Genomic DNA, 18,381 nt, shown 5'->3' with positions numbered 1-18,381 from the left:
CATCAAGGATGTAGATAATGGCAGAGAGAGCACACTTATCAAGTTTGCAGACAATACCAAGCTGGAAGGGGTTGCAAGTATTTTGGAGATATGATTATAATTCAAAACGATCTGGACAAACTGGAGAAATGGTAAGAAATAAATAGAAGGAAATTCAATAAGGACAAATGCAAAGTACTCCTTTTAGGGAGGAACAATCAGTTGCACACAAAATGGGAAATCACTGCTTAGGAAGGAGTACTACAGAAGGAGATCTGGGGGTCCTAGTGGACCACAAGATAAATGAGTCAACAGTGTAACACTGTTGCAAAAAAAGCTACCATCATTCTGGGATGTATTAGCAGGAATGTTATAAGCAAGACATGAGAAGTAATTCTTCTGCTCTGATCTGTGCTGATTAGACCTCAGCTGGAGTATTGTGTTCAGTTCTGGGCACCACATTTCAAAAAAGATGTGGACAAATTGGTGAAAGTCCAGAGAGCAGCAACTTAAACGATTAAAGGTGTAGAAAACATGACCTATGAGGGAAGATTGAAAAAATTGGATTTGTTTAGTCTGGAGAAGAGAAGACAAAGGACACATAAGTTTTCAAGTACATAAAAGATTGTTAAAAGGAGGAGGGAGAAAAATTGTTGTTCTTAACCTCTGAGGATAGGACAAGAAGCAATGGGCTTAAATTACAGCAAAGGAGGTTTAGGACGGACATCAGGAAAAACTTCCTAACTGTCAGAGTGGTTGAGCATTGGAATAAATTGCCTAGGGAGATTGTGGAATCTCCATCATTGAAGATTTTTAAGAGTAGGCTGGACAAACACCTGTCAGGGGTGGTCTAGATAATACTTAGTCCTGAGATGAGTGCAGGGGACTGGACTAGATGACCTCTCAAGGTCCATTCCAGTCCTATGATTCTATACCCCCCTCCTCCGCTTTCCCTGACAAAGATTTCACAGCAGGGAAAATGGCTATTAAAAATGTCCACGTCAAAATTATAGCCCTACTTATGAGCCATTAAAAAAGGGATTTGGGCAGATAATATGCACACAGAGTTACTAAGCGCTGGGAACTTACATTGCTGTAGCTGCGTCCACCAGGGGTGTGAAAAATTCACACACACACCCCACAAGACATAGCTATGTCAACCTAACCCCTGGTGAAGACAGTGCTAGGTCAATGGAAGACTTCTTCCACCAAACTAGCTACCATCTCTCGGGGAGGTGGATGACCTATGGCATGGGAAAACCCTTCCTGTCAGCATAGGTAATATCTACACTGAAGCACTACAGCCATATAGCTGCAGCAACAGTTTAGTGAAGACACCATAAATTTCCTTTTGAAATTATGCAACTCCATAGAGCCATGGTTACTGCCAAATAAATATGTAACTAGCAAGTGATTGCAAAGAAACTAGATTTGGGCAAACAATTGCCCAAATCTATCAAAAACTAAATACTATAAACTAAAAAGCAAAATGCAAAACAAATTAAACTACAACATACAATTTTAAGGAAGCCACGTAATGCAAATATTAAGGCAATGTTTAGTAACATTTTTGCTTACTAGTCAGACTGTTAAACATTAATCTGAATATGCTGTGTTGTGAAAGTTGATTGTTTGCAGTGTTGTATTGGGCCCAGGATATGAGAGACAAGGTGGGTGAGGTAATATCTTTTATTGGACCAACTTCTATTAGTAGATCAGCTCTCTTCTTCAGATTTGGAAAAGGTAACCAGAGTGTCACAACTAAATACAAAGTGGGACAGATTAAGCATAAGGGGTTAACACGTTGCAAGAAACCACTTAAAATTAACACTTCTGTATCAGAGGACAAAGAAGGGTTAGTAGGTTACAAATAGTTGGAATGAGGCATAAAAGCAGCAAGTCTGTTGAGACCTTCTCTCTCTGAGGGCAGGTCTACACTTAAAAACCTGCACCACTGCAGCGCTTTAGTAAAGCTTGTCCTGTGGGAGCCCACATAGTGCTGTCTACACTGGGGGTTAGATCAGTATAACTGCATCTCTCAGGGGTATGGATTTTTCACACCCGAGTGATGTAGTTATACCAATGTAAGTTTATAGTGTAGACCTGGCCCAAGTTAAGATTCTCAGTGGTATTAACTTTTTTGCATTTCCTGACTTGTTTATATTTGCATTAACATTGCATTTAATTTGCTTTAATAAGGCTTTATAATTAAAAATGTAAGTGAACTGGTCAAGACTCTAATATTTGGACCCTTAAATTGAATAGCATCATCTTACTGTAGGCAAGTCATCCAAACATTGGCCTATCTTATCAAACTCATTTTTCCCCACCCACTTGCCACATACTGAAGCAGGTGATCTTTTGAGTTAAAGAATAATAGAAACAAGTTCCGAGTGCGTTAACTCCTTGAAAAGTCGTTTATCATGCCTGTCACAAGGGCAATGCACTTTTACAGTGGGTGGTTCGGAAATAGAATTGTGCCCCATCTGGAAGCTTCCTCTTTTTGTTCTTTACGCCCAGACCACCTCAGCAATACTGACTTAGACTGAACACTGCTCCCTCTGAAACTTAATATTACAGGAGTCAGCACACGCTGTTCATTCTTAGCAATGAGAGGGGATTCTTCCCTCCTTTCCTGTTGCCAATCCTGGTCTAATTCACTCATCATGCTATAATCGTTTTTGTTCAAGAACTGAATGAGTAGCTCATTAACATTAGCAATGGACATGAATGAAAAGAATTACCTTAACCCTGACGATACTGGACATTTTTGTTTTACGCAGATTTTTTTTAAATGGTCTAAGCAACAAGTATTCCTCCACTTCCTTTGCTGGGGCTGCATCATGTGTGTTCACCCACTACTGTTCCTTATTATGCCTAAGAACGTCCTTGCCCTCTTCAGATACTTGTATACAGCTGTTTCTCCCTTCATTCCATTTAGTAATATGGCTACGCTAGACCTCCGTTCTTTTACATTTGTTACGTCAGTCTATCACTTCTTCCATCCCTTTAATCATTTGTGCTTTACTTCAATTTTCACTTGTTTGCCAACATTTTTCTGGTATTGAATTAGTTCTGCTGAATACTGCAGCTGGAGATTGGCTATGATAGTCCCACTCTGCCTTACACGCTCTTGCAACTCAAGTTGCAAGAATCACTCAGCTTCATTAAATCTCCTCTTTCCAATCCTAAAACAATGTTTAGCTGGGTGTATTCATGTAATTTCTTAGGGCAGACTTTGGTATTACGTTAATTAATTCAGTACTTATTTGATAGTAGCTATAGTAAACACAAAGCTTCCAGTTTGGATGGGATCTAAAGCTCATTGGAGTCTTTCTAGTAAGTTCAATGAGCTTTGTAGGGCCTAATCCCGTGCACTCTGGCAACTAGTCCTCACTTAAATTGATGGAATTGCTTGCCTGAGTAAAGACTACGCATCTGAGTAGCAGTTAAGACCTACATAGTTTTCAAAAAGGATTAATAAATTAAACATCATTAGAAAGTGTTTTATTCATATCTTACAAAACAAAGCTCCACAACATGAACTACACTAGATATATTCAAGTTATTTCAGAATTAAAACTTTGTTTTCCAAAAACAGCATCACTACACGATAAAACTTGTTTTACAACTAACTCAAGTCTCATCTTTTGCATACAAAATATGCTCTTTACATTGAAATACACATTATTAACAAAGCAGGAACTAGAAGCACATATGCTAAGATTCCTTGGTGAAAAATGCCTCAGCAGGGAATTGTTTTTTCTGCAACAGAACATCTGTTGGCTATGTATTTTCACAGAAACTTAAAACTGATGGGTAGCTTGCCAGTGACATTCCCTTTGTCAAGGAAAAAAAATCCATAACAAAAGCATGTCCAGCGTAGCTCAAATTCTGCTATGAAACAATGTCAGAACATGCCTTTTCCAGAACGGAGAGCTGTATGTTAAAATACAAATAAAATGTTATGCAAAAGTCATCTGAAGCAAAACATTGCTTTGCAAAAATCAACTTATTCCATTAGTTGCTTCACAGTTTATTTTAAATATTAACTGAGATCATTAATCTCCTGCCAACATATTCAATCCAATCTTTGACTGACTGCTGAACAGAAAATCCTCAGAATCGGACGTCTGTATTAAGAGTACGATAAATAGTGCTTGTTAAAAATTGTCCAACAGATCTATAAAATATTCTATACCAATAAAAACAAAGTAACACAAAGCTAATGGTTTCCAAATACAGAACTTAAGCTGGGGAAAAGTTTCAACTCATGTCCTGAACTGTCCTTGTTAATACAAATTAAAAGCTAAACAGCTCCTTATAAAATGTTAGAAGGATTGGTTTTTAAAATTAGTGCAGATTAGCACATTTAGAACTCACTATGAAATCATTTTACTAATCTAGGGCCTGATCCTACAAATCCTTACTGACAAGTATTTCCTATTGACTTTGTAAGAACAAGGTCTACTTGTGAGAATAAAGGTTTGCAGGATCACAACCATAAACAGCTCTGCAGTACTAATTGTGCTCTTTATTTTAAATTCTAGTAAATATTACAATATATACAATTTTAGTACAAAATTATGAAAAACTACAATTTTAATAATAAAACTGAAAATGCACCTTCCAAACATACTTAGTAGTCGGAAGGAAGGAAGTGTAATCAAATAACTATTTGGCACAACAGAAAACACAGTAATATGCTTTTTATTTTTAAGCAACCTAAGGTCCCAATCCTGAAATTGTGTCTGCCTGGAGCACCAGTGAAGTTAATGGGATCTACCCCACAGACCCAGTTGTAGGAGCAGGGCTTGAATGCCAAATCCTGCTGAGTATTTCCATTGCAGTCAGTGGGGCTACTTGCATGAGACAAGCAGTATCTGGCTATAACTGTTACACATTTTTAAGAGTTAAAGCTTGAATTCTCTTCTTTTTAATTTCCTTGGGTACATTACTGAAGAGTAAACAATTTACCATTATCCAATAGCATCAAAATATGGTATGCAGGGTCCATAAGCCTTCAAAACTTCGTACTACTTTTTATTAATCCCCCACTATTTATTGTCATATGGGCCATCTTCCAATGAAGGCCCTCTTTGCAATTGGGCTAGGCAGACTTCCTCTTATTTCTAGCTACTTCTATGGGTGTCCTGGCTCGCCCTCATTGTGGCCCATGGACCAGGTTGGGAACCATTTTGCTAGAATTCCAAGGCATGTTTTCTATATACGTGTTGATTGAAGTACTGAATGGTTACAGGGACTAATGCAAACTCTAGGCCTAAGCATCAGAACAAGAATAATGAAGGGAAGGTTAAAAAACCTCTAAAAATTCTGTAGGATTTGGATGATAGTTTTGCCACTGACTTCAAAGGGAGTGGGCTCACACACCAATTGTTTGTATATTTTCAATCAGCAGGCGGTTGGGATGTGCAACTTCTACTACCCAATATTCAGCCTAATGGATGATAAATGCTACTACAATTCCAACTGAGAATATCTGGTTAAAAACTAAACAGATTCAATGGCTTCCCCAAAGTTCCGAAAGCCTCAAGAAAAACAACTAGTTTAGGTTATTTGGTATAGCATAGTATCAAATGTTTTCCTTTGTGGCTAGTCAAACAACTACTAGCTTTTCTAAAAGTCTTTAACAGTAGCAACTGCATTTTGGTTTAAATACAATACTCGTGCTTCAATTGATGTGAGACTGAACCATAAAGTATGCAGATATCTGACCAATAAAATGACCTATTCAGAATGTATTTCTTCTACATATTGTTTGTACAAAACTCAGTTTACACAACCTGTACAAGAGCAACAATCAACTAGATTAAATGCTGAATGAACTGTAGTGCAATCCTCAAAATGAAAATATTCAAGTGTATGATTTCAGATGTCTAGGTCTCAGTTTATGCACACGTATGGTGTAAGTGTAGAATTGTTCTGCTTGCAAAGTGTAAGTTTAAAAACAGGAAGTCTAATAAGACTAGTTAATTTTTATTACATTAAAGTGTGTAGTAGCTAAACAAATACATTCTCCAAATATTCTTGAGTTTATTTATGCAGAAAGTTATTAAGGGCCTTATATAAAAGCCCACTGAAGTCAATGGATTTGGATCAAGCCCATAGCCATGAAGTTTCATCTGATATTAACTAGTGGCAGGGGGTAAATTATATGGCCTAATAGACTTTTTCTATCTCTAACTTCTGCAATCATAAATACTACACTCAGACACCACAAGTTACATACAATAGCCAATGAATTGTGTAGGTAATGATGAAAAATAGTCTTTGTAGAGCCATGCACTCAAGTTCTAAATTTCTGATTAAATAATGGAGTGAAAGAAAAACTCCCAATACTACAACTCTTCTTTCTCCAAGGGCCTGATCCAAAGGCCACTGAAGTAACCAAGAGTCTTTCAGTTTACTTCCATAGATTTTTGGATCTTGCTCCAGGACAACAGAAGTTTTTGGATAGACCCCTACATCTGACATTCAGATGAATCCCCCAAAATGTTAAGGAAGTAAATCTTGTACCTATTGCCCACAAAACATTCACTCTTATCTTGTATGTCCATGTTTGCTTATGTAGTTTAAAAAAAACACAAAACCCTCATCTTGCAACAAGTATAAAATGAAATAAAGTCAAGGTGAATTGCAAAATACAGAGAAAGTTAAATTATTCGCTTTTCTGAAAGATGACAAATTCAGGTGTTGTAATACCTAGCACTTTCATGGAACATTGCTAGGATGTTTTATTCAGGTTTTTATTAAAGTGCCCATCCATTAGCCTAGGTGCTTTTACAATGATCAAGATTTAAAATATAAAAAAATAGTTAACCCATACAGTGGCCAGCATGCACATCTTCAGACAGTATTTGCCAGTCACAGTATTAATCACAGCTCCACATTGTAGCCACCAATATTCCTCTGCCTATCTTTCCCCACAAACAGTGGAGGGAAAAAAAAGACGACCTTTCGAACAGGTCCAGAAGGTTAAAAAACCCAGGCTGTGGTAGACCAGGAACAAAGAGAATTCCACGTTAGCTGCAGTTTATATAGACTAGAATGTGTAACTTTCGAACATATAGGCAACCTAGCAAGACAATTAAAATACAATAATTTTCTTATTTTTAAAAATAATTAAAATATGGCCTCTAGTTTTCAATTTATGTATTTAATAACCTTTAAGTGGGAATGTCTTGACAGTTTTTAAAATGAACTGTCCTCATGCAAAGCTGTCTATTTTCTATTTCTCATTTAACATCTTTTACCAAAGCCTCATTCATAGTGTGTGTCTGTATATATATATTTTTAAAGGTACCTTCTAGTTTTTTTCATATCTATAAAACTGGTCTAGTTTTTTTAAAGAAAAAGATTAAAGGCCTAGCATAAAAAGACTTCAGAAATCACTAAAAATTTGATATCTTGATCAGATGAAACTGACAAATTTTAAATTCAAATTGTTTGTATGCATGAAAGTTTATTCTTTAACTCACAGCAAAGATTTTATCCAGTTTGGTAAGCAGTTAGTTTATAAGCAGAAATATGGTTTTCATATGAACCACACATTTCACTGTATTAACAACTTTTACTATATTTTAGGTACCAAGACCTCTTATCTTGTTTAATACCTAGTCTGATGAATTGCAACCTATGTTTAAGGACACAATCTGGATTGGCATTTGTAGAATGTTTTTCTGGATCTTAAGTGCAAATAACTTAAATGTAAGAAACATAAAACATGTTACTGCATGCCAATCCTCATAACTTTATTTTAAACAGTAACATAAAAACTACCACTTTCATGACTCAAACATCCCTGGCATATTATATGACAACATGGAAAGAATTTTGCCTCCATTGTCAAGTTGTTTATTGGACTTCTTGTTGGGGGATGAGCACGGTCTCCTTCAGCAAGTATGAAACATATGTTAAAAAAAACTAAATGAAAGTATGTTTTCTGTCAATGCTGGTTATGTTGACCTCTTGCAAAATGGCAAGCAAAGTCATACTTATTTTTACATTTGCACCCACATATGTTGCACTGAAATGGATTTTCAAACCCATGACATCCCATGTGAATAGTATAAAGGATATTGTCTGCAAAATACATGTCACAGTGCTGGCAGTGATGCAGAAGCTGAGGATCCTGAACTGGAAGGGTTGGAGCTGGAGTACTTGGCTGACTGTTACTTATGCTAGGAGTACTAGTATGGACGCTGCGATCACTGCTTGGACCTGCCACTGGACTGTAGTTCCTTTGACTGTGTGGGGGCCGAGGATCTGGGCTAGTAGGAGATGAACTTTGAGGAATATTTGTTGACACAGATGAAACTACTGCTGGTGCAGCAGGCTGCTGAATTATAAAAGGCTTTTCATCTTGGCATGGTACAACATCAGGAGACGCTGGGTTTTGGTTTTCAGGTGGCAAGCTAGACAACTGTCCTGCTAATGTTGATAACTGATTTAATGGATTGTCTATCTTAAGGTCTTGTGGATCTCTCGGCAGGCCACCGGTCTGTGTTGTTTTTGTCATGCTTTCATATGCTTCAGTCTGAATATTTGGGATTTCATGGGTGAAATCATTAAGGTAGTCTGGTTTCTGAACCACCATGGAAGGCGGACTCAGATTAATTAATGATCTTCTGCTGTATCCCAGATTGCTGGTCTTCTTCTGCAAAACCCCCCACATTTTCTTGCTGCTTAGGGAAGACCTAGTACCTTTTATAGGTACCATTTTATGCTTGCGTCTACGATGATGAGACAGGTTACTTCTGTCACTGCAGCGGAAGGAACACAATTCGCATTTATATGGTTTTTCACCAGTATGTGATCGCATGTGTGCTTCCAGATGACGTTCATAAGCTGATGCAAATGGACATAGATGGCATCTGTGTGGCTTTTCACCTGAAAGAGAAAATTATAGTGTAACAATTTATGTATATATGCACAAAGCAGCCTAACAGAACGTGAAAGAGTGTGAATGGTTGTGGGGGCTACTAATTGAATAGAGCATTTCACTTTTTAATCAACAGTTTAAATCCAGTCCAACTCATTGCTAATGCAAGGTGTCATAAGTGTTTTCAGTAGGCAAGCGTGACCATTAGAAAAGCCACCATTACTACAATTGGCACTGAGACCCTTGTTGGAATGGTGCCAAGATATGAATGGTATGTAGTCTGAATAATACTCACACACTTCTAGAGGTGCTTTGTCCAAAATGGGTTTGAGGTATATAGGCAAGACAGCATGGCAAAACTTGTTCAGTTACCTGCCATAGCTTTGTTTTATGAATAACTATGCTTCAGAGGTTTGCAGTGTTATCAGTCTGCCTTTTTGCAGACACACAGAGGGCTTTCAAATTTAAGAAAATAAGGACAAGTTTTTAGGACCCTCTGGTTAATTAAAAAACAAAAACAAAAAACTAAACTATGCCCCTGTAGAACTAAGTGCTGTGTCGTGGAGATGCAATTCTCAAAACACCCCTAACATCCAGCTCCCAGCATCATGGAGTGGAACTACACTGGTTACATTGTCTGAGGAGGTTCTATCTTCAGCCTCCTGAATACAGGTTTTGGCTTTTTAATGATGCCACCTGAGCTGTGGTAGAATACCAGATATCATTTAGGCTCTATCCTCACTAATGCATTTAAAGTGTTTGAACAACAATTTTCAAACATGATTACAGGAAACACATTCATAACAGTACAGTCGGTACCTATGATCTTCCTTTAAGATAGAGAGATCCTTCAGAATTGTTTAGAGGAAAACTTTCATTTGATACAGAATGTTTTAAAAGCCCAAAAGTTTTAGTGCTTTGTGTTCTGGGAATTAAAACTCCAGATTTATGCTGGTAAAGAGGCTTAATGCCCTGCTGATGGTACTGATATCATTAACTTCATAACTAGAATTATAGACTAGCTTCCAGGCAGATGCGGTTCCATTAATTCTTCTACAAAAGGGTATAACAGACTTCAGGGTGTAACAGGTGTGACCTCTCTCCTTGGCACTGGGGAGAACAGCCTTAACTTTCTCTCTAAAGAAGTTTCCACTGTCACATAGCAGGTTCCCGAACTGACTTCCAAAAGGAGTTACCTGTCTGCAGGCATCTACCATTAATCTCGCATTGATACGAGACTGTAGGATGCATGCATCTGCTGCTGGGCTGTCAAACCCTCCGAGATGAGACTTATGTTCATGTTTCTCTCAGGGGATATTTAGTTAGTTTTCTGCCAGAGCTCAAATCAGTATTTGCTCAAGCAGGACTGGTAGATCCTAATATAGAAAAACTGGGAAACTTTCCAATGACAGGCATCTTATTGCTTAGTATCATAGCTTGAGACACTCAATTGTGATTCTTTCTTCTAGCCAGACCTGCCTATACCACCAGCTCCAGAAGAGAAGCAAAAGAAAAAGTAGTGGCAGCCCTTGATGCAAGGTACTTTTGTACTATCTTTTCAGAGGTTGGCACGTGTCCACCAACTGGGACCTGGTATCTCTGTAATAAGCATATAATTTATACCAAGATTAAGCAAACAATCATATAAAAACAGGATGGGACATTGAGTACTGGAATATCACCCCTGAAAGGTAATTTAACAGTTTTAAAATAAGAGTTAGGAGAGGTTCCACTATGAAATGGAAGCACGTTGGGGCTCTATTATAACTTGTACTTTTTGGAGAATGGATTTATTCAGTTTACTAACTGATATTTAGTGTTCAAAAATGCCTTCATTATAATTTTAGCCACTGTGCTTTTCTTGTGTAATTGGCCTACAGGCAGATATTTCAACATTATCTCCTAGTAATAAAATATAATATCAGGTGCTAGTGTAAGCATAATATTTACTCAGTTTCTTGGTTTATAATTAGTTTGTGATTGAGACCCTCACAATAAAAAGAGCTATTTTCTAAGATTCAAAATCCTGCCAACATTTACGCATGTGCTAAAACTTTACCATCAGGCCTAGTTCCATTGAAATCAATGCAACAACTCATGATAGTAAAGCTAAGCCTATACATAAGTGCTTATAGGTTCGGGGCCTAAACAAGTATTATGAAAATACAGTACCTCACGTTTTTAAAACTTAAAAAAATCTTTAAAAAAACCCCACAGACTTAACTTTCCTCAATTGTAAGCAGTCATCACTATGACACTGCTTGAAGATACATGCACACATCTGCAAAACCTGAGTGAGTTAGTTCCAATACACTGAGCATAGAACACAAAGGTACTGAAACACTGCCCCACAGCAAAGTACCTGTAGAATCCTTCATACCTGTGTGAATTCTGATATGCTCTATGAGCCGTGCTGTTCCTTTGCTGGCATAGTTGCAATATCGACACTTCAGCTTTCCATCAAATGTCCTTTCAAACCCATCCACTAACATTCCTGAGTTTTCATCCAGTGAAACTTCAACAGAAGGATGATCTAGTCCATTCTGATCACCATCTGCCCCAGCTATAAACAGTAAATGCAGTAGAGATTCTGACTGAGAATCACTGGGTTGTTGCTTTGTTACAGTTACACTAGTCCAAACTTGTTAGCTCCTTAATCCCCTAGCCCCCCCACACAAATAAACTAATGAGAAATAAGTTTTGATGAAAAAGATGTTTTTTAGAAGACTTCCCCCCAAAGGTTCTACAGCTTACCGACTAGTATAGTAGCCTTCATAATAAGCACATTCAAATGCAAACATCAGCACAGTCATCCCCCCAAAACACTAGAATAATTGACAGCACTGAAGAGAGCCTACCTCCCTGAAGGGCATCTGCTTCATTGTCCCCACTAACAGATCCAGAAATCATATTTACATGGTGTGTCTGTTGAGTAAGATATTCTTGAAAATCTTTTACGAAGTCCAGAGGCTCTGGTTTCTTTTCACCCATATTCACACTTTGAGTTTACAATAATGTGTGCCTAAAAAAATCAATCAGAATCAGAGCACATTTCACTGAATTTAAAACAAAAGAATTCACATTTACAGAAACCACTGTAAATCAAGGATTACATCTCTATAGTCTTGTTAAATAAAATGCGAATGGTAAAAAGTAAAATACACATGAACAGACAATCATAAGAATATTGTTGAAATCTTTACAGCAGCTCAATGCTATTTAAAGATTTCAGATAGTCACAGTTGGGAAGATGGTTCACACCAACAGTATTATAAATACTTCTTAAATTTTAATAAAAGGATTAATAAAAGTCAAAGTTTAGTTGACTATGCGGACATGAGAATAAAATTCAATCTAACCTTCAATCAGTTCGGAAATATTTATTAAATAATCTGTAGAAAGGTTTAGATTCAACGAGAACATTTTTTGAAATTCCAGATTTATTTCTTAAATGCTGAGATTTGAAATCTTAGCATGGAAGCAAGTTTATTGTAAAGAAGAGACAATTTTATACTGTAATTGTTCTGTAACTTAGAATTTTATGTTCAGAACTAATATTGCTCACAAACTTAAAGTTAGGCACATGCACAGTTATGGTTCATCAAATACTGAACCATACCTATGCATCACAGTACATTCAAGATTGTCAAGAATGTCAATTACCATCTGGTAAGGAAAGTTATATTTTCATTTATTCAAGTTTCAAATCAGCAACTGAGGGGAACAGATTTCAGAGAATGAGAAATTCCAAGTTTTCAAGTGTCAAATTTGGTGTTCAATGCAATGCATTTTTGATGCATATTTTCTGTTAGTGTTATAAAATCGTATAAATTATAGCAGGAACTCACTCATTAAAAAGTTAATTACAAAACAACATTTAATCTTAAAATCACTGAGATTTCAAAGTGGTACTGATATGATTATAGTACCATCACTTTCTCAAAGTTTCAAATAACTTGGAAACATTTTACTTTTTTTTTTGGTAAAGAAACCCAGTTCACATCCAATTGTAAAGCTCATGCCTCTTACCAACAATATGAATTGAAGTAAGTGACTCTACCAATCTACTCATCTGTAAATTGGACATAAAAAACCTCCCTACATTAGTGGTTTTGTGAGACTAAAGAGAACTGATTATTCTACTGCGTCAGATGACTAAAAAGTTCATTTAATGTATATTTAGAAATTAAAAGTCTATATGTAAAAATACTTGAAAAGACTGGAAAAATCTTTGCTGTCATGAAGTGAGCAGCTCGGCAATGAGGCTACCATTTTATTGATTATTCCAGTAGGAAACAGAGCTGAATGATGCATATCACGACAGGAAAATCAGAGCTGCAGCCAGACACAAGAACACAGCAGGAGATTTCTCCAGCTATTTTTAGCTAAGTTCTTTAGTTTTTCCCTGTGTTTTTGTTTTTTGAAGGTCTACGTGAATTGTACCTGAATTTCAGTTTCCTGCTAAGTAGCAAACATACTCCAACCTGTACTCCCAGTAGGTCAGACAGAAAGCAAGGGAGCACAGCTGCCCCACTTTCCCTGGAACAAAAGATAAATAAAAAAATTAGTCTGTCAAACTTATGTTTTCTGATTTCTTAATCAAATCTTTTTTGGCTTCTTGCTTAACCTTCAGAAGAGAGGCTCCCCTGCAACAAATAAAATTCATAGCAGTAGTTCAATTATTTCATTACATGAACTACATTTCCAGGAGGAGATCCTTTCATGGACCCCAGCCACTCCTCATCCATCAAGCTGTATGGAGCTCTCAAATATTTCATTCTGCAGACAACTAGTAGAGATCCACAGAACTGGAGAACCACTTTTCTGTAGGACAGGCAACTGGAACACACACTCTGTAATAGTGTTGATTAGTAGTTATGGGAAGAAGGCTTGCAGGGGCAGTGCTGCATAATTCTGTGCTCCCAGCCACAGAATTTGAGTTTAATATTTTGTATAAGACATAGGGTTTTGTTAGACTGCATTATCTTTCAATAATAAAAAAAAATCACCATTTGTCACTCTTTTCCAATATCACCATTGTAAATGACCAGACTTTCCTACAACTTTGACTTGCAATGAGTTTAAGATGGAAGATAAGATTCAGTCGGAAAAGGGGACACTTTCAATCAGACATTTCAATTGCTGCAAATGATCACAGAAATCATTAACATCTACATTTTCAATTGGCAAATCCTTTCATTTTAGAGTGACCAGAGTTTCTTTAGATGATCTGCAAGTGTCCAGTACCAAACTCCAGATCACTACTAGTCACTTACATAGTGCTTTGCATTTTCAATGTGCTTCACTAACACCAGGTTAAATAACTTGTTAAAGTCACCTAAGAGGCCTAATTCAGCACATACCACTAATTACGGGAATACTGGTTTTCTGCAGACTATCTTTAGAGAGATGTCTATATGAACCTCTCTTTCACAATCATGCTTTGTATTAAATAATATAGTATTAGTGCAACATGGTACTGTACTGTTGATCCCAGTTTGATACACCAGTTAAGTCACTTGCTACTCGTCTAGTTAACAGCTGGAAACTTTTCAGTGTCAACACGCTAAGCTCCTAGAATAGGGAGTGTCTCCTATACCAATACAGTGGTATGTAAACTGTGGTCCTTGAGGGCAACTGTACTAAGAAAATTTCTATTAAAATACAAATTGAAAATCCGTTCTGGAAGTGCTTCCTAGAGAACAGACGTGTTTGAACAAAACCCATCAGTTCAGGACTCAGTAGTAGGCTCCACCCCCAACTGCTGAAATACATAGGCAGAAAACCACTCTGGTAGTATATCCCCCAGACATACAGAGATAATTTTAATAAAATATGTAAAGTCCCACAAGTCTACAGTGAGAAAGAAAATCAAGACATTTCTAGTAATCCAAACTGTATAACAATTATACTTTCATTGGCCTGCTAAACCCAGGGTTGTGAGTTCAATCCTTGAGGGGGCCACTTAGGGATCTGGGGCAAAAATTGGTCTCACTAGTGAAGGCAGGGGGCTGGACTCGATGACCTTTCAAGATCCCTTCCAGTTCTAGGAGATTGGTATATCTCCAATTATTATAACTGTCACACTAAAACCACCTGAAGGTAAAACCACAATAAAACCAAATTGATAGGCAAGGAAGATCCCCAGGTACCCCTGGTTTGCAAATAAGTCAAAGGGGTTTCCTTTCTTTTTTCATTCGTTAAACATGATTTCTCCATTTTCTTTTCTCCCTTGCTCACACAAGCCAACATTCCCAATGGGTTATTTATTTCCTTGTTCATCAACATTGATTATCATCAATTGTGTCTAAATAGTTCTTGGAATGGGGTTAACCAGTTGAGGTTTCTTAAATAGGCTTTATTTGCTATTTTTGGAATCTGATACAGCAGCTGAAATTCAGCCCTGGAGTAAGCAGGTGCTGTTGTGACAATTCGGCCTACAAATTTACCCAAATTTACCCAAAATGTGAGCTCAATGGTAACAAGTATGTATAAATTAATAAAATGTTACAGTAATCTGTAACAACAACGGTTGATGGATAAAAGTCCAAATGGAAGACAGAATAACTGAATTAGTCTAAATAAAAAGGCCAAGTTGATATGACTCAAGGACTGTTAAAATTACACTTGCTAAAAACAGGAGCTGTGGAGCCAGACATTAATAAGCCAAGATTGGTATGTCGAATATTAGGACCTATTGGTGGACAAAATAACGAGGGGATGGGCCATTCCTTTTTTGGGTCCTTAAGAGAAAGATTTTGTGGGGAAAGTATGAAAACAAAAAGGACATATGGAGAGAAGAGATAGAAGCAACTGGAGCAAGTGTCAATATCATGGTTGCCAAACCCCAGTTTCCTGGGACCCTCAGCCTTTATCATCCTGATCCTGAGAGGTGTCTTGACCAGAACAGGCCAGAGAGAGGAGCCCAGATGACATCGCCACCCCTACCATCTCCAACTGAATCCCAAACATCACCTGGGATGATACTTATTACCATCTTTGATACCATGTAAGAGACTGTCAAACAAGGGGGCTTTTCCTTCTAAGACTGGACTTTAAAAACAACAGCAGCAACACCATCTCCTGCCCATCTCAACTAACTACTTCTCTTTTTCCCAAAAGGACAGTTATTACCATCTTTTGATACTATCTAAGACACTAGATTTTAAAAACACTCTCCTCAAGGGAAAGGGAACAAAAAAATACTGTTACAATGAAAGCCTTATTTAATACTTTGCATTTCAAAGGTTTTAATTACTTTTCATTCTTTTCTGTATCTTTGAATAAAAGGTTAAAAAGATCTTTAATGATGTGTTTGCCATGGTCCTAAGCAGGCTGAAATCTACCAAGCTCCAGGCCTTGCATAACTCTGTTTAATATTAGACAATGACTGGGTTATGTCACCACCTTGAGATCATTTATTCCATCTAAATTAATACAACAGTGCCATTCTATTGGCTTCCAAGGAGTGGTGCCCTTTTATGGCAGTGCTGAATATGGTCCACTATTCTCTCTTCTAAGCACAGTAAGTTAACTCTGAGCACACCTTTACACATCAATTTTGCCTACCCTCTTTCAGATGTCATCAGCTTCCTCTAGGTTTAAGTTAACTTGTGTTCCATTTGGTGATGGCTCCTGCAGTAAGACAAAGATACCAGCTCATGCATTTAAAAAAAAAGGGGGGGGGGGAGCGGGAGGTTTTAGATTCCAGAGGCCATCTCACCAAGTTATAACTTTAAAGCATGTCAAATACAGGGATTAAATCAATGCGCACAAACTGGGGGGTGCTAGAGGTTCGGAAGGGTGAGGGGAAGAGATGGGTGTGTGTGTAAAGAAACTTCAGCCTTTCACCCTTTTAAAAAAAAAACAAATAAAAGCACAGGCTGGCTTATTTTCAACAATTTAGGTTTCATAACTACAGTAGGCCTACGATGCCTTTAAAATTAATTTTGATTCTCTAATTTTAAAACTCATTTAATGATTAATAATTGATATTAAGACATAAACCAGCAACATATAAAATAACAATTGAGCGCCTAGGACCTCTCAAGTGAGTCAGATGCTATAACATTAAACCAAATGAATGAACAGTCATCTTTGTTTTTTCCCTCCACCTTCTGGCATGAAAAATAGTTTCAGATCACAAGTATTGGAGAAGGGAGATGACAAATTCTGTGAATGGTAAGGCAGGACTGTGACTGGAAAAGCTTGCGCACCATTAGACTAAACCATTCAACAATGAATATTAGGAAATTGAGTTTTGGGATGGTTCAACAGGAATCAATAATTATATTTTCACCAAAGAGTCTGTAGTGATACTCTTTACTTCAAGGGGAAAATTGATTCATGTGGTAATTTATACAATAACATTTCAGTCTGACAAACTCTCACAGATAAATGAATACTGGGGAAAGACAGAAGACATGATTTAGTGCTCTGACCATGGTGTTTAAATTAACTCCATTCCCTGGTACCATAATGCTCAAGGTTTTAAACAGTTTCATGACCAGCGAGTTAATTCCTCATAAAAAGTTACTAACAACTTTTGAAAGAGCTCCCATCTGGCACTCGTCAAAGTCTATGACACAAATGAGTCTTCATACAAAGGCCAAGAACCAGACTCTCCACTCCCCATTCAGAGCACTGTTTCCAACACCAATTGCCTGGTAGGAGCCAAACATGGGAGGAAAACAACACTACCACTGCAGAATTCTGTTAAGCAAACTGCCCAGATTTAAAGAAAAGAGGGTTTATAGCAGATGTATATCCATTCCCAAGAGTGTGCTATGAACTCCATGCCAGAGAAAGCACTTTCCCAAGACTGTTCTCTCACACCCATCCCATATTCAATACCCCTGGTTTGTGTCTGTTTAAGTTTTGTTAAAAATCAGAACACCACGTTTGGAACTGCGCCAGGTGCATCTGTCGGCCATCCGCCCTTGCCATCTGTCTCCCGTGTGGAGCGGTGCAAGAGAAGGAAACGGCCACCCCACTTCTAGAGAAGGGAGAAACCCTCCTGGGCATCCCTCCTTAAGTCTGGGAGCGAGCGGCACCCTCATCCGCCTGGGGCCAGGCAGACATCCCCCCACTCGCCTCGGAGGCAGACAGAGGGCAAGGGAAGTCCCCCACTCACCTGGAGGGAGAAGAGAAGACCCACTGCCCCCCAGGGTCCACCTCTGCAGGGCGGGGAGGTGTCACTGCTTCCGCCCTCGGCCCCAGCCCCACTGCAGCCTGCTGCTCCCCGACGACAGGGCCTCGGCCCTGGGTGGACAAGACAAGGGGGCTAGTCACAGGCGACGGCGGCCCCTGGGGGATGAGGGCACTGGGCGGCTCTCACCCACCCCCATAGCCCCGCTCCTGAGCTACGGGGCGGGAGCATCACTCACCTCCCCGTCACCCCACCGCTCCCAACACCCACCGCAGCCGCCATGTTTGTTGTGATTGTCTCCCGTAGTAGTAGCCCCGCCCGCCGCGTTCCTCCCACCTCGCGAGACTAGCGC

The 18,381-nt window shown here is 38.3% G+C and overlaps 1 protein-coding gene across 4 annotated transcripts; it reads right to left on the bottom strand.

Annotated features, from left to right (window-relative positions):
- Positions 1-3,464: 3,464 nt before the first annotated feature.
- IKZF5 (IKAROS family zinc finger 5) lies at positions 3,465-18,342 on the bottom strand. 4 transcript variants are annotated; one of them, XM_050959556.1, is made up of 6 exons: positions 18,268-18,342; positions 16,451-16,516; positions 13,325-13,420; positions 11,740-11,903; positions 11,262-11,444; positions 3,465-8,889 (listed from the first exon to the last, which is right to left on the bottom strand). In XM_050959556.1, the coding sequence occupies exons 4-6, from the start codon at positions 11,870-11,872 to the stop codon at positions 7,946-7,948; spliced, it is 1,260 nt and encodes a 419-aa protein (XP_050815513.1). In that variant the 5' UTR covers positions 11,873-11,903; positions 13,325-13,420; positions 16,451-16,516; positions 18,268-18,342; the 3' UTR covers positions 3,465-7,945. The 4 variants fall into 4 exon arrangements, with proteins under 4 accessions (XP_050815513.1, XP_050815512.1, XP_050815515.1 ...); XM_050959555.1 differs by lacking the exon at positions 18,268-18,342 and adding an exon at positions 18,015-18,261; XM_050959558.1 differs by lacking the exon at positions 16,451-16,516 and having other exon boundaries at positions 18,268-18,322.
- Between the last annotated feature and the right edge of the window lie 39 nt (positions 18,343-18,381).

This window comes from Gopherus flavomarginatus, chromosome 6 (genome assembly GCF_025201925.1).
Source record: "Gopherus flavomarginatus isolate rGopFla2 chromosome 6, rGopFla2.mat.asm, whole genome shotgun sequence".
NCBI classification, from domain to species: Eukaryota; Metazoa; Chordata; order Testudines; family Testudinidae; genus Gopherus; species Gopherus flavomarginatus.
Note: the sequence above shows the minus strand (reverse complement) of the source record. Positions and strands in the feature narration are given on the sequence as shown.

Coding starts and splice junctions, on each gene's coding strand:
- IKZF5 (XM_050959556.1), bottom strand. CDS start 11,872: ATGGGTGAAAAGAAACCAGAGCCTCTGGACTTCGTAAAAGATTTTCAA. Junction 11,445..11,739: donor AGCAGATGCCCTTCAGGGAG/GTAGGCTCTCTT, acceptor TACTGTTTATAG/CTGGGGCAGATGGTGATCAG. Junction 8,890..11,261: donor GCATATCAGAATTCACACAG/GTATGAAGGATT, acceptor TTTCTCTTTCAG/GTGAAAAGCCACACAGATGC.